This window comes from Pholcus phalangioides, unplaced genomic scaffold (genome assembly GCF_987345545.1).
Source record: "Pholcus phalangioides strain wild (caught in Gottingen) unplaced genomic scaffold, Ppha-v1.0 ptg000039l_1, whole genome shotgun sequence".
NCBI classification, from domain to species: domain Eukaryota; kingdom Metazoa; phylum Arthropoda; class Arachnida; order Araneae; family Pholcidae; genus Pholcus; species Pholcus phalangioides.
In genome coordinates, this window is record NW_028301625.1 from 580,310 (window position 1) to 605,000 (window position 24,691).

Below are 24,691 nucleotides of genomic sequence, written 5' to 3' on the forward strand. Positions count from 1 at the left end.
ATATTTTTAACTGAAACAATACATCATCACAGCAATTTAATTATACTGGATTTAACTAGCTAAAATAATTAATTAAGGGTAAAATATAGTCTGCCTTAATTTTAATGTTATCTATAAACAGATAGAATTTTGCTCAGCAAAGTTGAATAGCTTCGTCCTTGAATTTTATTTCCATTTCCCTCAATTTGGTGCTATAATATAAATCTCTGAGCACGTAAAATTGGGACAGCTCTCAAATATGACACCAACAAGGAATCAGCTTTTTCTAGATGGATAAAAATTATTGTACTTATATAGCTGTACCTTGTACTGAAATGACACTAAAGGATGTACTTTCTGAAATACCAAAAAACCTGTTTGTGTTTTTTGACCATTTACCATGTCTACTCAAAAATCAACGGGACTATATAGGGTTAATGCGCAAAAAAGTTGCTCTTCCCTCACATTTTTTTAATTGATGCAATAAAATTATTGCATCATTGATTTCATAATGATATTATCACCATATCAGATATTATCTACACCGAACTTTTGTCATTAATTACGCAATAATAATTTTCTCATTATTAATACGCGAAAGAGCTCAGTATGGTGTTGCATTTTTCCTCTCTTTAAACACTGTACTCACTCAGACATTTTAATATTTTTGTTTTGTTTGTTTACATTGAATTTTTTGCAAATCAAGTACGGTACTCCTGTACTATATTGAAATGCACATTATTCAACACAAATGAAACGAAATTAAGTATTTCTGCTCGAAGAAACTGACCTGGAGCCCGAGATTTGTCAAGCCCTGGTATATAGGGACAGGGTTCGTACCGTCCTTGAAAATCCTTAGAGAAAAAGTTCATTTTCAAGTCTTTAAAAGTCCTTGAAAAAAATTATAATCATTTTCAAGGTGTTTGAATTTTTTTTCGTGAATTTCTTCCATCAATTTTTGTCTTACCCTCCCCCCCCCCCTCCTCCGCAATCCCCGCTAAACTACTTTCTGCTGAGATGGAAACGAACTGAACAACAACGATCATATGAGTTACGTCAGTGTTTCTCAAAGTGTGCGTAGTGGCTTCTAGCGGTGTAGCTAACCTTTGTCAGGGGCGGCGCGACAAGCTGGAATATTGATTTGTATGCTTATTTATTCTTTAAAAAGTGGTTCTTTTATAAGTAAAAATATCTAAGAAGCTATTCCGTGGAGTCGCGGATGAACCATGAATTGGGCAAAAAGCCGCTGCTGACAAAAGTCAGAACCTTTGAGTTACGGGACAATGTTCAAAACAGAATACATGGTCACGCATATCTGAGGTATTTCTGAGCTTTAAAAGGTGTTGCTCTTAAATCTGACAGAAAAATACTGCACTTGAGATATTGCTCTGAAATTATTTCAAACTATTAAATTAATGAATGTCAGTTGCAAACAGGACCGCAAGTAGATGCTTGGTCGGCCAGGGTGAGCACGCATTTTGACGCCCCTTTGTAATGTTGAAGGAGAGGTTAAATGGTGAAATTGGCACCCTCTCTGGTCCAGCGCATGGTGCACCAGAACCTTTGAACAGACTTTCCTGTAGGAACCGAGTATAACATATCGATATAATATATGTACTGAAAAAGTTCTTGGGGCCAGGCTGAAGGGACGTTGATCGCCTGCGAATGTGACCACGGAATGGAGGTGGCTTCAACAATATCTGTTGCAAGTTCCGAAATGAACTGACTGCTAACGGAGGTTGATTGTTGACCGTAGATGCACGCAAAAACAGTTCTTTAAAACAGAACTGATTTTTTTTCAAAAGAGCTGAGCTCTATGCTTTATTGACTTTTTTCTTGAATATAGAAATCGAACAACACAGACGAATTTTTTGTTTAAGTTTATAAATAACGCATTTTTGTATTTCAAATCTTGAAAGGAACATCATAAGAGTGCTTGAGGTTTATGAAACAGCAATGTTATGCCAATCTTAGTGCTGTATTTCGAATAATTTTTTTTTGTAATATAATTTTTTCTTGATTTCAATTTCATGAAATATGGTTTTGAATTACAATAATTTTTAGTTTTCTTAAGGAAATTTTTGCGGAAGAGTAAGGTAGAGATAACGTTTCAGTTATACGATTTTTCATTTATACGATGCTTTGACCCGACTGTTCGGCGACGTGCTTAAAAACCTCGTTTATACGACGCGACGAATGAACGAGGTTCCATTGTATGGGGCTTGAGCCCCCCCAACATTTCCAATAACTTTACGCCCTTGGTCATCAAGGGTGCACGAGTGGGCCTTCGGCTCTGAAAGCCCATATCGATGATGTTTCGTTGAATGGTTCACACGCTGACACTTGTTGATGGCTGCAGCAATTTGCGGAAGGGTTGCACGTCTGTCACGTTTAATGATTCTCGTCAGTCGTCATTGGACCCGTTCTTGCATGATCTTTTTCCGGCCGCAGCGATGTCGTAGATTTAGTTTTTTACCGAATTCCCGATATTCACGGTACACTCGTGAAATGGTCGTACGTGAAAATCCAAATTTCATCGCTACCTCGGAGATGCTATGTCCCATCTCGCGTGCGCCGACTATAACACCACGTTCAAACTCACTTAAATCTCGATAACCTGCCATTGTAGCAGCAGTAACCAATCTAACAACTATGCCAGACACCTGTTGTGTTATATAGGCGTTGCCGACCGCAGCGCCATACTCTGATTGGCTCCATATCTCTTTATTTGCATACACATGCCTGTACCAGTTTTTTTGGCTCTTCAGTTTATGTAGTAGTCACACTGGCCAGTGTGGGTTGAAGGAAGCCCATCCACATCCATTCACCATGTCTTAAACATGTCTACTTATGGCACAATACGTCAGACTGCACCACAAGAAGGTGCAGATCGGACCATATCCTCTTCTCCTAGTTGATTCCTGCAAGTCCTCACAATAAGGCAATTGAAGGATCTTCTCATAATTAACAAGTAGAAACTATTCAACGGCCCTTTTTCTGTACACTTTGTTTATAGCAGCCTTTTTTGGTGCTTTAATTTAACAATAAATTCTGTTTGATTTACTTTTTGATTTTTGTCAATTTTTAATTTTGAAATTGATGTTTTATATATATTGCTCCTAAAACAATTTTTTGAAATATTTTTCTGAAGTTTTCAATATATAGTCAGCCTTTCTTAATTGAGTAAACAAATACTTCCTTCTTAAAGGAATAAAACCTTCCCTTGATGAAATTTCTCTAGTAGAGGCACACTGTTTGGTTGCACTGGTCTGTGCCTTATTGTTCAATGCCAGTTTCACCAGTAACTCCCTGTCCTCTTTATGATTGTTTTGAAATCATTTTCAGGTTCTGTGTCTCACAGCAATTTTTTCTTTGCTGAAGTCATGGTTTTCATATAGCAGCAGAATGAAATATGATGGGTGTAATGCTGTATCATCCACTTTGTTAATATATTACATACTAATATTGTTACATCTGTTGAAGCTCTAGATGCAATTGGGGTAGAGAAGACTTACATCAATATCATCAAGAAAATATATGACAGCAATTGCAACGATTCATTTGGGGATAAAAGAAAAGCAAATATTAAATTTGGAAAAAAGAGTCAGACAAGGTGATACTATCTCACCAAAACTCTTTACCACTATTTTAGAAGAAGTATTCAGAAAACTGGATTGGGCTGAGAAAGGAATTAAAATACAACAATTAAATACAAAATCTCAACTATTTGTATTTTGCAGACGACATTGTTATCAGCAGTAATCCAGACGAATTAGAAGAAATGATACAAGAACTGGCAAAGGCAAGTATTCAGGTGGGCTTGAAAATGAAACTGCAAAAGACTAAAGTTATGTTCAACCCCTTTGCGTTGAAGAGAGCAATCTTGCTTAATGACACAGAGATAAAAGAAGTAGAAATCTATGCGTACCTGGGACAAGAAAAGACTCATCGTGTATCATGGACAGCAGAATCATTAATGAAATAAACAGAAGGATCAGGATTGGATAGAGCACTTTTGGCAAAAACTGTAATTCTGAAGAGCCACATGCCTGAAAAGGAAAGTGTTTAACCAGCACTGACTTATGGAGCTGAAACATGAACACACTCACAAGCAAGACGATACAAAGGCTACAGACAACACAAAGGAGCATGGAAAGATGTATGCTAGGCATCACAAGAAGAGACAGAAAACGAATCACTTGGATAAGGAACCACACAAAGGTATATGATATCGTGGAAAGAATTAAACGTCTTAAATGGAAATGGGCTGGGCATATTGCAAGAAGACAGGACAACAGATGGAACACAAGTATTCTAGATTGGTACCCCTATGGTGTTAAACGTCCGAGAAGTTATCCCCACACAAGATGAATCGTCGAGATCAGAAAAGTGGTTGGATTCAGGGCCGCAACTAAATGCTTGGTCACCCGGGCAAGCGCACATTTTGACACCCCCTTGTAATGTTCAAGGACAGGTTTCACAATGAAATTTGTAGCCCCGCTCTGGTCCAGCACCCCGGGACGAGACCCGCCTGCTCCCTTCTAGTTGTGGCCCTGGCTGGAGTCAACTGGATGGCTAAAGAATCAGACAGAGCAAAATGGAAAAATTTAGTGGAGACTTTCTTCCAGCAGTGGATTGAAAATGGTTGATGAGGATGATGAATAGTGTTAACCCTCCAGCTGTGGGCAGTTTCTGTGTGAATTTTTTTGCATAAAATTGCAGAGTATTTTTATCCACTACTAGCTGTTACCCGTGGCTTTGCTCATGTGGATTTGGTAATCTGAAAACTACTCTGCAATGATTTCCCCCACATAACATTTGAACCCCCTCATGACCCCCTTGGGGGATGAATTTTGAGAAATCCCATCATCGTTGGTGTCTACATTATAAAATATTAATACTCACTAAATTTCATATTTAAGTCTTCAGCGATTTCGGCTCAGTGATGATTGCTCCATATAATTTTTGAATCCTTCTTAGGCGGTTGAATTTTGAAGAATCTCTTCTCAGTGAGTCTCTATATTAGAATATAAAAATACTGACCAAATTTCATATTTATACAGAGTTGCTAACAGCTATGGATTGTCCATAGTTTCTATGGACAGCCATAATAAACTACGGAGGTATAGGAGAAACTCTCAGTACTATGGAAATCGGTTTAAAAAAAATTGGGTCTGAATTTCTTGCGCAGTTTTACTTATTTTTATTATTTTTTTAAGAATTGCATTAATCCTTATCATAACGATGAATTCATATACGGGTATGAGAGAGTTCGAGAGAAGGCAAATTTGGAGCCGACCTGTTTTGTCTGTGTGCTGGCAACAATCTGTAAAGTTGCGTCTAAACCTGCTGCTCTACTAACACCAGCTAGAGAGCTCTGCTCTAGCTGGTGTTGACTCTACTTGACGGCCAAACACGCAAAAACCTGTTTTCTGTCAAAATTTCCCAACTATGGGCTAAAAACAAGTTTCTGAATGGTTAAGAGCGGTGGATCTGAGACCAGCTTCATGTGCATGGTCGAGCTCGCAGAACTTGTGCATTACCTCCTAGATACTGTATCTCTAGGGGAAGTAATGACTTGTGTTGGAAAGAATGTTTTGTCTCAGGTGCTCTGATACAAAGAAGTTGAGGAGGAGGGTCTTGGGTTCCTAGACGTCTGTATATATAGCCCACAAGGGAATTTTTTTTTCAAACTGAGCACAACTCAGGTTTATCGCCATGGTAAATTTACTACGTAGTGAGTTGTGTCGGAACTGTGTGTTCCTAACAGTGTGAGTACGTATCTCGTGTTGTCTAATTTTTCAGCGCTGCCATCTATATTTCAGAAGTGAACTCAGTGGTGTGTAAGGATTGAATATATGTACTGTTTGTAGGCCTGTTGCTCTGTGGCGAGACTTTTTAATGGGAAGATCAACTCACATTGGCGCGAATATGTCTCCCTTGGGGGGTACCCCCATGGCAAAGCTGAACATTCATGTCATTACTAATAAGCTTTTAGCCAATGTTGGCATGTCTGTTTATAGCTTCATCGGTTTTGGCTCACCATGATTTCTCCATGTTACATTTCAATTCCCTTGTGATTCCCTTAGGAGTCAAATTTAAAAAAAAACCTTAGTTATTCTTTAGGTCATAAAATAAAAATTCTGACCAAATTTCATGAATATAGCTTCAGCGGTTTCGGCTCAGCCTGATTTCTCTACGCTATCTTTGAACCCCCTTAGGAGTCAAATTTCGAGAAACCCCTTCTTAGTGAGTTAATAAATATGTCAGTCTGATTTTTGCTCTTTTTTTTACCCTCTGCCCACACAGCAACAAGTCCCTCTGATTTACTGATGCCTTGGGATGTTCTGTGGGCCATTTCCTGGCTTCTTGCCTACATCATAATAACTTATTCCCTTCACATTGAAAGGAAGCTCAGCAAATCCCTCAAGAGCAACCTGTAGCACACTGGGGGGGATGGAATGTTGTCAGAAGACACCATGCTATGGGGCATCAGCATCAATAGTGTTTAGGAGGCAAAGGTAGTAAAAGATACTTCTAGAACCTCTCCTGTCACCAAAAATGGTTTGTCCCCATTAAGTGTATGTTAATAGAAAAACTGAACATGGAAACGTGTTATCAGAAAACTTTTCAGTGAATTCGAAATGTAGACTTATAAAAGTTTTTCTATAAAGAGCTTCATTAGTGCTGACAACTTTAGGTTTTTTCATTCAGCTCAAAATTTGTACATATTTCTTACTTATTTTATTTATTTCATATTGATTCAATAACATAAAACTGCAAATCAACTGGATCATTTTCAGCATTCATGGGAACAGAATTCAAAATGAAATTGGGGAAAATATTGCGATTCGCAAAAATAGTTAGTGGGAGAGGAGGGTCTCATGTTGACTTACCCCCCTCCCCGTAAAAAAAACATTGCTACTGACAGCCTCCATCCAAATGTCGGCAAGTCTGGATATGAATCGCCTTTCTATTAATCTTATTGTTTTTTTTTAATCCTTATACATGTCGTGGTATGATTTGAAGATATTTTTGCAAAAATCTCTAACAACTTCTACTCTAACTCCCAAAAAAAAAGTTTTTTTAGTTTTGTTCATAACTTTTTGGAAAATAATAAATGCATTGAATAGAGACTGATCTGTAAGATGTCAATACTCACCAAATCTTTCTGTAGGTAGATATAGTACCCAAGATATGAAACAGGAAAAAAAAACAACTCCGGATGCTTTTCAAAATAAAATAGATTCAATGGGGAAATGTTTCCTGATGACTGAATATCCTAAAAATTTTATACAATGTGATAATAGTGTAGCCTGTGGAATTTTATACAATATGTGAAATGTGATATTTGTGTTGCCCACAGTTCTGGGGGTTAATATACTAATAGTGTTTATACTTCATCTATAATGATATGTTTCTCTGGTACCTTACGAACCTATTAGGATTTAAAGAATACCCATTTAGGAGTTTATTTGATCAACCAAAAAATTAAAAAATGCTGTGAAATTTTGTCTGTTGATACTGAAGTTCAAATAATTGAGGGTTTACTGTACTCTTTTATTTTTTTCAAACATTTTAACAATTTTCTTTTTTTTGTAAAGGATACTTACTAATGCCAGTAAGTATTGTTTATACTAGTCATCTATGGTTGCATATCACATATTTTTTACTCTACAAAGCATAAAAAATTTCTCATTCCTGTTTGTGCATATTTTAATAAATTTGCTTAAGAAATTCACAATTTTTAATTTAAGGCTTTTGTTTTTCTTTTGATCAGTGTTACATAAGCTTAGCCAAAGGATGGCTCACAGAAGAACACCTTCTTATAATTCCAAATTCTCATTGTAACTCCACTGTTAATTTGAAAAAGGATACCCTTCAAGAAATCAGCGATTTAAAACTACGATTGAAAGCTTATTTCCACTTGCAAAATAAGCATGTTGTTTTCTACGAAAGAAATTTCCGAACTCCACATCTGCAAATCCAGGTATACTGTCATTTCAATAATCTTTTGTACTAAAACATGTATTCAGAATTAATTTAGACATACCAACTTTCTGTATTTAGCCTGGCAATGCCAAATTTCACAATGTTACAGGATCTCAAGATTATTTATTGCCAGTTTTCAATTACTTACAATCATCATAAAAAAAATAAGAACTTGAAAAAATGAAGGGGGAAAACATTGGGTTTGCCATTTTCTGCTGACACTCTATTTCTGTTCTTTAAGAAAGAAACCCACACACACACACACCCCTTACATGAAAAACATTTTTGGACTACCTGGACTGGGCGTGGTACCTGTATGTGTATCATGACGACCTGGGCTCCCAGAGGTTCATCCTGTTACCTTCCACTTCCTCTTTCGATTGTGGAGTCACGTGGCTCGTTGGTGGGAACTGTGCCGAGTCATAGTAAAACTCAGAGAAGTGTGAATTATTTGTGCAATATAAGATAGATATTAGTGTTTCGTAAATATGGTTATACATAAATGTGCAATATTTTACCTTCATGCCATCAGTGGGCCATGGACCACTTTTCTATTAAATAGCTTCATGAAATTCTTCATTGTGCAATAGGCCTAATATTGTAGACCCTGGCCAGGTCTCTAATTGTTTGTGTTTGTATTGTTGCCCTATTCCGTGTACATTACGGAGTCTGTAATTGTAAAGTAATAATATTACTTTACAATATTATTCTTCCCTGTGATATTATGTAAATGAGAAAGTGTTGTTGCGATGTTTTATGCTGATTTAAATGGCGGTGATTCATTCTTGTGATTGGATCCTGTCATGATGTATGATAGAAGTGTTTTCAGATAAATACTGGAGACGTAGCAAGATGCCATGATTATGCATCATTAAGGTGTTTCATCCATTGAGGTGTACGCCCGGTGATCTCTCATTCAGAGTAATGTACTGAAAGTTACAAAGCGTGCTTTGGCACCTCTCGGGTCTCATAGTCTGCTCTGTGGTTGATTGGTAGCCTGACCAGATACCTCTTGGTTATCTTGATGCTACCCTGGTTCTGGTGTCTCTCTGCTTGTTCGACACTCAATGGATTAACTGCTAGACTGTCATGAACGTCCCCGGACTGTCTCCATTTGGACTGTAATCCTGCTGACGTAGGTCTAGTGATACGAATGATGTGATTATGATAAATGTTCTCTGACACCTCAAAAAATGGTGAGATTTTTCCGATTATTGATTTAGTCAATTGTTATGTTTGAGAAAAATTAATTTATTGAGATAACCAAGTGTCAGGAAAGTGTTATATTGAGAATGAGAGTTTTTTTTAATATTAACTGAATAAATGTTTTAAATGAACAAACGGGTTTGTTGTTTCATTGTTGTCATCTGTCCAATAAATAATACTGGATACAATGTAACAATTGAATCGAGAAATACAAAGGGCATATGAACAGTGGTCAGAGCTGTCCAAATCAGAAAATCCAACAAATATCAAAAAATGTTGAAAGCATTTTTTTGTGTGTGTTTGATCTTAAGACTGCTGTTAGGTAAGTCAGTCACCATATTTTCTCACATATTTCATGGCAAAATCAAGAGATATTTATTGTTATCTGAACCTGTGAAAGACCACTTCTCCAGGTGCGAAATGCAAAAGAATTAATGAACTGGAAAATACAGAACATCACCAATTGTGAAAAAAATCTGTTTTTTGCTAAGCATTGTCACTGGGCGGAAAATCAAGGGCTTTTGCTTTTGGCCCAGTGAATTAGAATGATTTCGTGAAAAAACATTTAATGTGATGAATATGTTAAGAAAATATCACAAATTCAAGGAAGCATCGTTGAAAAAATTTTATATTTCTTCAGAATAGCTGAACAGCAAATGATAATGGAAAATTTGGGAACATGTCCTGTAAAATATAGATTTTACGGTCACCTAACACTTTTCATGCTTATTTTAGTTCTTGTTATGCCCTTAAAAAATTTTAAACATGCAAAAGTATGTTTGCCAAATTTTTAACAAAATTGAACGATTTTCATGGGGAAGTTACAGGATTTTTACCTTTTAAAGGCTGGTAAGTTTGAAATCTGTTATCAATCTATGTAAGACAAAACTTGATTAGGGGAATTTCCTATTTTGCTTTCATCTTAATAATAATTTTTAAATAATTGAAGATTCTTTTAGTGCTCTTGATTATACAAGCCGATTGTATTTATTTATTATGGTCCTCAGCTTTGAACAATTAGTCTATCAACATCAAAATTTGTTTATAGACTATAAACCTTCAAGATTGGACAAACTTTTGTGCAGAGCTTCAAATTTATTTATTTTTTTCCACAGTTTTGATACATGCTAAACTTATTAGACCTCATGAACGGAGGCTTTTATGTTTTACTATCACCCCATTTTGTTTTTATAAAACAAGGTGAAGAAAAAAAACACCTTGCACTCGTGGAAAGTTATCTTCACTGGAGTTTAAAAAAATCTTTCTCTCTCTCCTTTTTTTTAACCCTTTGAAGGGTGGTAGAATAGATGGTGTCCTGCCTGTTCTCATGTTTTTCTGTGGGGTTTGGGAAAATGTCTGCCCTTCAAAGAGTTAAATTCTGTGTATTTGTGGTATGAAACAGTATAGCAATAACATCTACTTTACAGAGCACATAAAGGAAAACTGCATTATGCCACCATTTATTTTTTAAACACTGAGCAAATTCATTGCAACATTGGAAAAATTATTGAGCATATGTGCTTGCTATCCTTGAAAAAACGAAAAATTACATATGCGTCCTATACTTATAAAGGTTAAAAACCACTGTTCATGGAAATATATATATTTAAATATAAATATATGTATATTTTAAAAATTAAAATAAAAAAAATTGATTTAAATTAAATTGATTTAAAAAAATCAAAACCCTGATCTCCAATCTTATTTCATTCATTGCTGACCACCCAAAATTTCATCAATGGGTAGCCGTATATAAGATAAGCCTGGAACAAAGATGTTAGCAAAAATTTGGTTACTTGCTTCTGTTCTATGATTCTTTGAAATTTATGACAAGAAATATATTTTTTGTCAATACTACCTCATTGTGCTCTGTTTGAGCCTGTCAAAGTATTCATCATCTGAGTAGTGCCATTTGAGCTCATGCAGTTACTGGCATCTCTTCCAGCACTCAAGACCTTAGGTTAGCAGTAGGTGCACATTTTTTTGTTTTTTCCCCTTGTGACTGTTGTTTTGCTGTTTCTGTTTTGGAATGTTTTTCTCCATAGAAGTAATGTATGAACTACATATATTTTTAGATATTTCACAAAAAAATTATTCTCAGTTTTGATTCATATTTTCTCCATCCAGGTTGTCCCCATTCCAGTATATTCTGATGTAGGGATTGAAGATGCTTTCATGAAGGCAGCTGCAGAAGCAAAACTAAAATTGAAAGAGATCCCCCCTTACTCAGATGTGAAACAAGTGATTTTGCTCTTTTCTAAATAATTTTATGGTTTTAAAGAACTTGTAAATATATTTTTTTTAACCTGAAAAAAAAAGTAAATGCAGATTGAAACTTTTTTTATCACATCCTCCAGTGCCTTCTTCTCAGCCATCTCATTGGGCATTTTGTTGTAGCCTTGTATTTGTATTTCATTGCTGCTCTTCAGAACTTGAGAATTGTTGTCCCCTTACGAAAATTCTTGGCATATGTGACTTTTTCTTTAAATAAAGATCAGGGGAATATTATGTTTGTCGAAGTATCAGAATTTGATGTTTCGACAAGTAGTCTGACACCAGTAGGGACCTGTGAGTCTTTAAATGTCTGCATGATTTGGAGAGATGCAAATGACCAGATCTTTGGAAGGCCAAGTCATGGTGTAAACAATGGTTTGAAACCATGCAGAGGTAGACCACCTCATTCACATAAGTGCTATTTATTATTATTTATAATAAGAAATATTATTATTTATAATAATAAATATTGTTATTTATAATAATAAATATTGTTATTTATAATAATAAATAGCTACTATTATTTCTAATGATACTATTTTTACCTGAAATACCAAGTCACGTCGTCTGGGGTCAACCGGAAGTCATCAGACGTGGTGCCACACCATCATCGGGAAACGCCCAGTTCATCATTCTGTACAGCAAAACAGCTTGATGGCTGCTGCTTCAGCCATCTGATGGTTCCAGAATAATAGACGACATGCAAATGAGGGGTGATAATTACTGATTTGCTGCCTCGAGAGTAGCCAGCCATATATGGGGCGGCAGCAAAATCATTTCTGCACATTTCAACTTCACTTGGTTTTGTAGTTTCATCTTCCTTACTTGCCATCAGTTGTATTATGACTCCATCGTCCACAATGTTCCTGAATTCGATTCTGACCATTTGATCATCTTCTAGGGTCCACAGAAGTAAAAGAAGTTGGCGATGTAGTTTATGAGTGATCTAAAAACAATTTGAAGGACTGATTCTCCATGGGGTGAAGTTGCAGATTGACATATTGAAGGAGCAAGACTTATGGTGAAATCCAAATTTTGTCATAGTTTCTGAGATTTAAAAGTTTAATTTTATGTTAAATTCTGTAAATAAAAGTAAATTGTTCAGAGTTCAGTCTCGACTCCAATTGCATTGAATTGTTTTATGGTACTCATATTAAGATCCAAGTTGTGACAAGTGATTTATCACAGTAGGTGTGCCATCACGATAATGTGCCAGCTCATGGGTCCCTCCTGTAGTCAGATTACCTGTCAAACATCACATTCTGATACTTCTACAATCAGCTTATTCCCCTGATTCATGTGATTTTTTCCTCGGATAAATAATTGCTTAAGGGGGCATCAGTTCTGTGGTTCTAAAGAAGTTTAGCAAGCAGTGACAAAGGCACTGGAGGGACGTGACAAAAAAAACTTCCAATCCACATTTACATCTTGTGGACAATGGCAAAGATGCATAATTGCACAGGGTAGTTACTTTGAAGGAAACACCAAATGAACAGGTTCTATCTGTATTCATTCTTTCATAATAAAATAAGTTTCAGAATTTTTTAAAGGTAGTAATAGGTTTCTATATAGGTGGTTTTACTATAGTTTGCAAATTTTAATCACAATTTTAATGCTGGTTTTTACCATGAGGTGTATTTTAGATTTAGTTAGCTTATTATGGCTTTGAAGATCCCCTTAGAAGCAACATTGTCTATTGTTTTTTCACTTGCACTGACCTTTTTTTTCTGTGTATAGTACAGCACTAGTGATTTTATGTTTGTAAAAGCCTTTCCACCATGCATAGACACACACCCGCACCTTACAGGAGACATTGTACTTAAGAAATCTTACTTCCATGCCTAGAGTGGTGGCAAACCTATCATCTTTAGATGGTTTTTCTAGTTATGCTTTTCTCTCTCTCTGTCTACATGAAAGAATATTAAATGAATCATAACCATTCCCCATGATTATAATTTATTTTGATATTCTGTATTTTCCCTTCATGTTTGATTTTTAAATTAATATGAACCAGTGGCTCCCAACCTTCTTCACGCTACATCCACCAAAGCATTTCTGAAATCTTGATGATCCCCCCCCCCCCATCATCAGGACCTTAACTGGAACTTTTGTCAACAGTAGCCCTCCCCCGCCTTTGTGATTGTGGTTTTTTATATAGTTCATAGTTCCATAACAAAGATGCTTTTTAATGTAAAACCATTACTTTTTGCTTTTTATCCTTAAATTTTTTGGGGGAGGTTTCCCCCAACCCTGTCTTTTTCTTCTTGTAATTCTTGATGTTCAAAAAGGAAATGCCCATTCATATTGAGGAAGCCAAAAAGGATATCTACTTAGTCAAAGGCAGTAGTTTTAACCAGGGGTTCATGGATGGATTTCAAGGGGTCTCTGAGCTTGGAGGAGAAAACAATTAAGTCGTTGTTTTACATTGTTATATGCAGAGTATTATTTTATAAAGAGGTGTAAGGCCTTCATTTTTCTTCACTTTATCGGCACTGTGGAACACAAAACATTAAGAACCCCTTCCAAAGAAAACACAGAAAGGGGCCGTTCAAGTATTACGTAAGCAAATTTTTAGCCATTTTCGACCCCCCCCCCCTTTGTCAGCAAAATTTCGTCATCATTGCCCCTTACCTTCTAACGAATATTGGTGGGATCAGAAACGTACATGGGAGGGGGCATAGGGGGCTCGTGCGCCTCCTCCCCCAGATGAAAAAAAACAATTTTTAATGCAAAAAATATTTTTTTTAAAAATTAAAATTTCGAAAGAAAATACCTTTATATAGGAAGGTTTTTAACAACTGGCTGTTGTGAAGATATATTTTGGAAAGAGAAAATTCAACTGCCCCTGCAGGGAATCGAACCCACGTCCTTTCACTTTCCGGGTGAACGCCCTAGACCACTAGACTACAGAGGCACCGAATCTCTCAATCTTTCCTTGGAGCTCTCCGAAATATATCTTCGCAACAGCCAGTTGTTAAAAACCTTCTTATGGTAGCGGAGAGTGATGTCATCCTTGTACCTTTATATATGTTGTTATAATCGATTTCTGTTAATTTCAATGCTATTTGAAGGGTAAGAACTCAAAATTTCTGTTTAAAAAATTCATAGCGACTCACCCTTTAAGCCATATATGGTAAACCCTTGACCTGCAGACAAAATGTGGCCCTGAAGGTTATCTGATGTGGCTTGGCCCCCTCAAACCTGATTTTGTAAAAATGAACTAAGTGGCACATTTACTAATCTCTTAGGTACAATTCCAGAGCACTTAATCGGCCCGGAAACATTTCCAGAGTACTAGAAGGGTTCGTGAAACATTTATAAATCATTAAAGTGGCTCTGTAGGAGACTTATCAGTAGCTACAATGCTAGTTCAGGTGCCCAAATAACTATCGAAACGTTTTTTATGTTTTTGGCGCACCGAATAAGATGACATTAAAAATATTTCATATTTTCATAAAGGGTAGTTGATGACATAAGCATCATCCAAACCCCCCTCCCCCTTGTCATCAAAAGTCAGCAAATCGGAAACCCCCCCCCCCCTTCCCACCATCAATGCTGACGTAATACTTGAATGATACCATATAGAAAAATTAAAGGAAGAAGTCACCAAGAAATTTTTTAAAAATTAAAAAATTTTAAATTTGAACTGATATAAAAATGGTGAGAGTTTTGAAAAGTTTCAAACCTTAATAGAAAAACTCATTCTCATAAATTGCCCCACTTTAAAATTGAATTGCCCCCATGTTCTGAACCACCACTCTAAACATACACACTACAACAGGGTATCTACCAACACGGAGGTCACGGAAGTCCAGAAAAAATCACAAAATTCAATTGAAGGCCAGATTTTTTTGATTCTCCAGAGACCTTTTTCCCCTTAAAATCTAGGCTTTGGAGAAGTTGTGGCATTCAATATTTCTTTTCTTCTCTCTCAGGTTTTATTTATTCTTTTTTTTGCCCTGGAGGGATTGATGGGCGAGTAGCAACAGAAAAGAACAATGCCAATATGTAGCCACCCTACATTGGGGCAGATATTATATGGGTGGGGCAAAAAAGCTATTTGGACTGGATGAACAAAAAAGAACTTTTCTTTCATTGCTTGTCCAGATCTTTCAACATCTGTAATATCCTCCCCAAAGCAGTGCTTACAGGACCGCGTAATAATTCCTAGAGGAGGGGGGAACTGTAATAGACCACGGCAATAGGAAGTTCTCTCGGCAGTGGAAAGGACATCATCTTCCCCCCACATCGTGGAGCAGGGCTGTTGGATCTTTGGCGGGTCCGCAAACCAGAGTTTCCACTGGGGAGGGGGGCCCTCTGTAGTAAATTTGTAGCATGAAAAAACAATGATGATTGTCCTGGACCTTAGGTATAAAAACATTTTTTTTTAATATTTATTTTGATCGCATCGATCTTTACTGACTAGCTATAGCGAACAACGAAATTGTGCAATATACTCATACAACTGAGAATGAAAGAGTTCAAGAGAAGACCAACATTGGATCGTTCGCCATTAAATGTGTTGTGACATAACTTTTAGGCCAAATTTAAACGAGTACCACAGGGCTTCCAAAAGTGTAGGAGCCCCGAAGCTGAAAATATGGATTTGTGCTCACAAAACCTTTAAAGCTTTATTACAAAGCTTACACAAAGCTTTAAAGTGGTTCTTTTATATCGTGAAAAAAACTGCCAAACTTCTTGGGGAGCCGCTGATGAACCATGAATTATGCAAGGGAGGCAGTTGACGAAAGAAGAGAACCATTGGAATACGGTAACAAGCTTGCGATCTAGACCAGAGGTCTTTAACCTTTTTCCAGTCGCGAGCATTGCTGCCTATACCCATCATCAAAAGAAGAGTGCTCTTACATCATGTTTGACACATGAATGCATGAAATCCAGATGATTTTAATAATTGAATGCAATTTGCACAAGGTTTTTAAATGAAACCTTGGTCAAGTGTTCGTGAGCACCAAATCGGACATGAGCATCAAGCACTCTGGGTGCTTCTGGGAATACCATGGTGCTTGCGAGCAACAGATTGAAGATGCCTGATCTAGACAGACACCTAAGCATGACTATAGAGCTAATAACAAGTGTCTAATATTGGACTTCGAAAAGTATGAATAGGAAATGAAATATGTGAAATCCACACCCTTTGGAAGGGCCCTTTTGGTTGGACTAGAGCAGTGTTTCTCAACCACCACGCTGTGGCCCGGTACCGGGCCACGAGAATATATTCATTACTCTTTCATTTTTCAAAGTATTTCCACAAATAACTAATTGGTTTATTTCTCTATTGTGGTACATATTATTCTAATTTTTCAGTCTAAAAATCATACAAGGGAAAATATGAAAAACCCTCCTAGAGTTCCAGAACAAAGGCTTCCAGCCACAATTGTAAATTATAAGAATTTGGAGGATCCCTTTTCCCCGAAATATCCTACTGCTTCAGGGCTCTCTGTTGACAACCAGATGACCCTGCTTGCGTGTACACGGTTTGCCATTGTTGGCACTACAGAAAATGTCCTGAAGACAATAATGCCATGAGAACATTCGGAATCTCATGTTCCTTGGAGACTGGAAAAACATCTGTGCTACTCGCTAGTAACCAAGCTGCATAACTTCAAAGGGGAATAATTGTGAATGATTAGGAATTTCTGGGCAATAGAAAACCACCTTCGTCCATTGGACCCATTATTTATGGCCAGTGGTAAAAACCTCTATCAGTCTTATTATAACAATTTGGTATGTGTTCTCAGAAAAAAACGAAGTATTTTACATATGCGTGACAAATGTCAGCGACTAATCAGTGAAGCACCTGCTGTATACAGAAAATAGTGTGCTTTGAATCAGTCATCAAGGTGCATATAACTGCTGGTGATAACTCGAATACTGTTTTCTTTGTAAAAATGCAGTGAATTATGTTGCGAGAGTTTTCGTTTTGATTTCTTTTCCAGTGTGATAGGTTCACAAATCTTACATTTTTGCTAAAAAATAGAGAAAAGTTTAAATTTTAGAGTAGAATAATCGCGATCAAAGTTTTGAAATTTATCAAGTTACACAGTTTAACATAAGCATCTATCCTGAATATACCAAAAAATGTTTCGCCCCAAATTGAACAATTTTCTGCTCTTCAGCTGACTTTTATGCTGAGTTACAATATAGACAATTTTTTTATATCATTACCTTCTTTCTAGCTAAGATTAAATACAAAGTTTGATCGTAAAATATATTTTACACCAATTAAGTTATTAAAAGAGTGCTAATAAATAAGTGCTGCGTCAATGTCAGCACAAAAAAATTCTGTTGCCCACTATGAATGAAAACTTCATATTTTTACACACTATGCGAAATTAGTCTATAAAATTGAATATTAAGATGTTTCGATTGATTTGTGATCAATTGAATTTTTTAATGAGGTACAGGGGCAGAAATGAAGAAAACATTGAGGGGGCTGAAAGTTGCCATTTGTCCCATATATACGGGCTCAAGCCCTTATACAGGAGAGGGCGTTGCATTGTATATTGATTATTAGTGGCTCAGCCACTTCCTAAAATATATTAGGGCATGCAAACAGCTTCAGTACCCAGATTCCGGCGCTTAAGCAATGAGGATGTTTACTGCGGTTGCTGATGAAATGCTTTGTTTATGTTTTGACTTCTGCACGTTATTAATACATTACCGAAAAAAATGTTGCATCACTCCACAAGATAATAATGGATTCAATTCATTAAATGTGTTTTAATTAATTAAAATGGTTTAAACTAATTAATTAATTAAAGGGGTTTTAATTTATTATTAAATTAAAGGATTTGATTAATTAATTGATTAAATGGGTTCTTACTTAAATAATTAGCTTGCAATCAAAAGGTAATTGGTTTATTAATTATTAACTTATGAACGAATAAGCTATTCCAGACCGAGCCGTAGACTCATAAAAATTTGATTCACCGGGCCGCGGCTCCAAAAAAGGTTATGAACCACTGGTCTAGTGCAGTGGTTCTGAACCGCCAGGCCTTGACATCCGCCAAACTCCGGCCGTGAGTGGTTTATTGCTTCATTTTTACCCATTTCTCTTGTGCATGCCCAGGCCTTCCAATCAAGGAAAAGAAATCAACCATGCCCCAGGATTCCAAAGGTTGAGAAACACTGGTATAGTGGCCCCCACATCTTGCAGTAGGGCCCTAGGCTGCGATCTTTGGCGAGCTCAGGCCAAATTTTTCACAAGCCCCTTATAGTGACTTTATAGTGTGAAAAAATGAAAATGATTTAATTTGGAGTCCCCGGGCTGAATCAGCCCTCTACTGTGCTTCCCTCCGAATTAGAAAATCAGCTGGACTGTTTGTACCCTTAAACGATGGTTCCGACTCTTGTATGTAAGAAACATTTCTTTGTCGTTGGTGGTGAAGAAACTGATACAACAAAAACATTGATGAGGGGTGGGGGTCTATGGTTGTCAGACATTCTTATATGTGACTCACAAGGGCATATGCAGGAATGGATTGCATTGAATATTCATGATAACCTGAGGGCTTAGGTGATATCGCAAAGTTGATTGAAGCCATGGGGGGGGGGGCAATGAAGATGATCACCGCCACCTCCCCCGATTAAAAAAAGTTATTGGCGTAGGCAGAAGAGGGAGATGAACATTAGTCCCCATCTTGTTAGGGAAACAACCTGTATCCACTTATGCTTTTGCGGGGGGGGGGGGGAGAGAGAGACTTATGTGGCTTAAGCCCTTAGGGTCCAGTTTCTATGGGGCAATTGTATTTAAATCAACTTTAAATTTAAAAGTTTTTAAAAATTAAAAAAAATTCAGGTTTTTTTTTTTGTAAATTCACTTGCGTTCCCCCTTTCATTAAGACCCTACATTTGATTAACCCAAACCCCCCAGGTGGTCACTACTCACAGTTTGGGAACAACTGATGTAAGAAAACAGTTCAGCATGGCTCATTTTGTCGAATGCAGGGCTCCCACTCGTCCTACTTTTTGGTAAAATGTCCCAGTTTGTCCTACTTTTCTAACAAAATTTGTATAATTGATTTTAATTGAGAAGGGAATCACGGGCATAATTCCAAATAATACAAATGTAGTAGATTGCAATTAATGATTCTGCCAAAGCAGAAATTATATTGTTTTTAAGGTTATATTTGGGGGGTGTATGTGGACCATTTGGTGGTTTAGTAATTTTTCATTTGCTTAGTTTGAGGGTTCTACTAGTAGAGTATTCAATAAAAACTTCTGCCTGGTTGAAAAAAAAAGTAATTTTGTATTTACTACTTCATGGTCTTGGACAGTAACTAACATTCATCATTCAAAATTATGGTGCACATTTTGTGTATAGGTGAAACAACAGTTTGCATAACAAAGCAATTCGATACATAGACCTATTCCAGGTTTTGTGACTTTGATAATACCTTATGGCATTCAATTTTGTTCTGTATTTTTAGGGCATGCAGAGGCACAAACAATATTTACAATGATCAAGTAAAGAGCTAGAAATTAAAGTGTTTCATTTGTCAAAAACAATTACACTGGCATTGGCCACTAAAATTTAAACAAATCCTTTTTAAAAGGGATGGACAACATAATAAAATCATCTGGTCCACCTTGACTTATTTATATCGGACCTTGTAATTTACACATTTTGCTTTTGGAAGTGGTATCGAAAGAGTCATTCTTAAAAAACTTACATATCTTCATAATTTGCCGTGTGTATTGTTGAAGAGAGTTGACAAACTGGACTGTGGAAGACTCCCAAAAAAATGTAATAAATATATTGTGAGGAGAGCAGAAAATAATTATCTGTGGTTGCTAAGACCCTATTTTGGCAAAAAAAATTTTTTTTTTGTAACCAAGACATTTCTGTCATTTTGCTTTGGCTTCAGTCAATCTTACAGGATACTGAAATGGTGTGCTATGGAAAAAAACTTAATTTTAAAATTTTTCAAAAAAAATTCTAGGGATATATTTATTATGCTTTGATTACGTTGTCTAAGGGGGTACCCTCCCCCACCTTACGTTTTTAATTTTTTGAGTGGGAGCCCTGTGAATGAGTGGTCACAAAAAAATCACAAAATTTTGCTTTTGGTAGACACCCTGTGCAAGGAAATAAAAAAAAAATAAAAAAAACCGTAAACATGCTTAATCAACTAAAGTAACATAGCTGGGAACTTCATGTATAAACAAGCTTGTTGCATAACAATGACAGAAGTCATAATCATCATTGTCTGTTGTTCTAATTCTATTGTTTTGCAATTGTTTCTGGAAGTAAAAAACATACTTGGAGCCTATATTTTGATTTGGTTCAACTAATTTAAACAAATGTAAATACTATGGTTTGGACCTTTCTTCCATCAAATCTCGCCAAAGTCAGTAGTCTATTGGTATATAAAAAGCAGTTACGATGTCCATGAATGTTGGTACAATCAGGAATGAGTTGAATGCATCAGATGTATGTAGTGTGTTTCAGATTTAAAGCTGTGATACAAATGGGTTAAGCCAACCCATACTATATCCAATAAAATCTCTTTTGCAGACACCGGCTAGACAAAGAAATTAATCTATAAAAAGGGGTGACCATTAACCAGTCATCTGGCTATGATGGCACATGCCATCGCAGCTATACGTAACGGTGGTGCTTATGCTGGCATATGACGTCATACTGATTTTCAGTGTATAGTGCATGGATATGTTGGAATAATTCATCATACAGCTGCTGCCACCTTCTAAGACACCCTTCTACATTATTTGCTTGCTAGAAGATGTAGTTGAACAACTATATTTCAAGAAATATATTTCCTGTATTTATTTTGAACTTGAAAAACCCATGCCACATTGTTTACAAGAATTCAATATTTCTATTTTGCATACTAATTAGTAATTACTTAAATTATTATTTTTTATTTCAAAAAACAGCAAACATGATAACATCAGTTTTAATGTATTCATAAAAAAATTCAATCAAAAAATATATTTTATTAGCTTTGAACTTCCAGAAAAGAAAAAAGTGTGCACGCATCTGCATAAAAAGGGACACCATGGGTAACACACCAAGAAATTAATTGACCAGGTGACTGGTTAGTCAGAGTTTGAAATGCATACTTTTGTCATATAGGAATAAATTATTATTTGGCCGTAAAAGAGGGGTGACCACATCTGAGGGGTGTCTATTAATAGGGGTTTTACTATAGTTCTGTTGCTCCTATTCAATCACTGCAGTGAAGCTAATTTTGTGAGCATTTGGTTTCTTGTCCCTTATTTTATTTTTTCTATTACTAATCACCAAGAGGCACCTTATGTGTAGTATTGGCTTAAATCTCTGCCTTAGATGTAAATGGTTTTAAAAACTTTGGTTGATATTATAAAACCTTTTCCACAGACGTATATAATATGCATTTCAAAATGTCTTCTTGGTGAGCAAGTAGATCTCTAGTCTATGACAGTTTTTGATCTTCATAGTTGAGTAAAAAATTGCCAATGAGCCAGATAAGATCTGTGGGAACTCTCATTCATGCACTCTGCAGATTTGGCCAAATACTTGCTGAAAAGTTTGCTTAAATTTGAGTATATATATTTGTTTTAAGAATATATTTAGGAAGTATGTTCCCTGTTACAGATTTATCAGCAGTTCCGCGGACAAAAAATAAAATACTTATTTCCCTAATGTTTGCCATGAAGATTTATCTGCCTCAAACTGGTTTTGAAATAGTAAAATTTTGCTATTTCAGAATACATGCTTTTAGTTCAAGTTTTACATTTCTCAAATATCTCTCTTCCCTATGAACATTTTTAACAACTGGCTGTTGCGAAGATGAATTTTTTTTTTTGGAAAGAGAAATTCAACTGCCTTTGCTCGGAATCAAACCCACATCCTTTCACTTTCCGGGTGAACACCCTAGACCACTAGACTACAAAGGCAATGAATTTCTTCTCAATCTTTCCTTGGAGCTCATGTGCACTGAAAGAGACCCTACACGTGGGTTCGATTCCCCGCAAAGGCAGTTGAATTTTTTCTTTTCAAAAAAAATGTCTTTATTTAAAAGCGGAGAGTGATGCCATCCTTTCATAAGTCGTCATCTGGTGGCAGTGTGAGCAGTTGTGAGCTTGGCCTGAGTCACGTACGGCCGTCTATGTACGGTCCCTTTCAGTGCACACGAGCTCCTAGAAAAGATTGAGAGATTTGTTGCCTTTGTAGTCTGTGGCGTTCACCCAGAAAGTGAAAGGACTTGGGTTCGATTCCCCACAAAGGCAGTTGAATTTTCTCTTTCCAAAAAAAAAAAATTCATCTTCGCAACAGCCAGTTGTTAAAAACGTTCGTATGGATAAGCAGAGAGTGACGTCATCTTTTCATCTCTTTCCCCTGTCTCTTTAATGTAATCCAAGTTTCCCTATTTTTTACTTTTTGGAGGAGGAAAACAAATAGAAGGGACCCTTTGCCAGGTATTTCATTTAGTGAAAAAGAAAAAAATTAAACAGCCAAATGGTGAAAAAAATTCATTTATTCTGAATTGATGTTTTTAGTAAAATTTTTTGAAGTGATATACAGTATTGTAATGAAATTTTTCAGAGATTTTTTTTGGTAAAGTGTTTCTTTATTTTTAGATTGCAGGTGGAAATTTGTCGTATTTTTGTGTTGAAATCCATTATGTAAATCGACGCATAAAAAAGTTCTTTCATGATATTCAGAATGAATTTCCACTTCTTTTTGCCAGGTATGTTATTTCATTTTTTATGAATGCTATTTGAATCATATATTATGTTATAAAGACTAGGGGTGGGGGAGGTTCAAGTCAGTTATATAGATTAATATCAAATTTTTAATTGGTTATTTTTAACTATGAGCGGTTTGTAACAAACACAATATTAACTTATGTTCTAAAACTTTGGCAAATAGGTTTTTTCATATGAATAACAAACATAAACTAATAAAGGAATAGATAATAGAAATTAAAGCTACCCACTGGAAGCAATCTAATCTGGTAAACTATCTGTTAAATATGAAGGTTTTTAACAGTTGGCTGATTCGAAGATATATTTAGGAAAAAGAGAAAATTTGACTGCCCTTGCGGGGGCTCTTGAACCCACGTCCTCTCTCTTACCGGGAGAGCGCACTACAAAGGCAACAAATATCTCAATCTTTCCTTGGAGCTTATGTGCATTGAACAGGACCATACATGGACAGTTGGACCTAATTCAGGCCAAAGCTCACAAAGTTCCTCACAAGAGCAGTAGAATTTTCTCCTTCCATAATATATCTTCGCATCAGCCAGATGTTAAAAACCTTTGTATGGATAGCGGAAAGTGATATCATCCCCGGATATCTTGTTAAATCCTGGAATTTCTTCACTTGAATCATGTTTTTTTAAGAAAATCAGTTGATTCAGTTTTTTCACAGATTTTGAAATTTGTTCAAATCTCTGAACTTACTGCTTGCTTTCTTTGAAAAAGGAAAATATCTTAACCCTTTCAGTATCTTATTATGAAAAAATTAAATAATTATTATATGGCCTTTATACTTCAAAATACCAACAATCAACAACGTATATAAGGGAGGTGTTGGGGGGGAGGGTTTAAAAAGTTGGTGGTACTGAATGGGGGAGGAACTGATACTTTTTTATATGGAAAAAATACTGGGAAGAATATTGGATACATTAAAGTTTGGTCATTTCTTCTAAAAAACCCCCATCAAACTTAATCTGGAACCAAAATCATCACCAGTTTTCTTCGAATCAACTTATAATTCCCTGTGACAAAAAATTTAGAGAGCGCAAATTTGCCTGGCATTGTTATTGGAAGGCATGTAAAAACCTGAGAAACCAACTATCCTTGTTGGCCAGTACAATTAAAAAGAGCTACAGGTGCTAGGCACATGCACCTGCTTATGCATCATCTTCCAAGAAATTACTACTGATTCTCTGCTTGCTGACTCATCAGTATTTATACAGGTGAACTTGGCTAATTCAAACATAGTTAATTCGAATTTTAGGAACTTCCTTTTGATTCCTTATTCAATTTAATGTTGAAATTACCTGTTTAATCAAATTAAACACGTAATTTGAAGGGTTAGCTCTTAACCCTTTTCAGCGAGACACTTATATAAAAATCTGAAACAGCCATTTGGAATCTGCAATAAACTTTAGGTCTTTCTTGAATTATCCCTTGTGTGCAAAAAATAACAGTTGGTGCAATAAAATTATCAAATTCCATCATATCTTGTACAGTCCTTCATGGTGTTGCT

General features: G+C 36.1%; 1 protein-coding gene and 1 non-coding gene across 6 annotated transcripts in view; one reads left to right on the forward strand and one right to left on the reverse strand.

The window, feature by feature from the left end:
* Positions 1-24,691, forward strand: part of LOC149065437 (pre-mRNA splicing factor CWF19L1) — a 104,385-nt gene that overhangs the window by 79,366 nt on the left and 328 nt on the right. For 3 of the 5 annotated variants that reach the window (XM_089253797.1, XM_089253794.1, XM_089253796.1), the window contains 3 exons: positions 7,760-7,969; positions 11,305-11,418; positions 23,056-23,165. In XM_089253797.1, the coding sequence (XP_089109923.1) occupies positions 7,760-7,969; positions 11,305-11,418; positions 23,056-23,165 (434 nt within the window). The remainder of the gene's footprint in view (positions 1-7,759; positions 7,970-11,304; positions 11,419-23,055; positions 23,166-24,691) is intronic. The other 2 variants (XM_089253795.1, XM_089253798.1) reach the window with 2 other exon arrangements.
* On the reverse strand, positions 14,292-14,365 carry TRNAS-GGA (transfer RNA serine (anticodon GGA)). Its single transcript has one exon. It is a non-coding gene; the product is annotated as a tRNA-Ser (tRNA).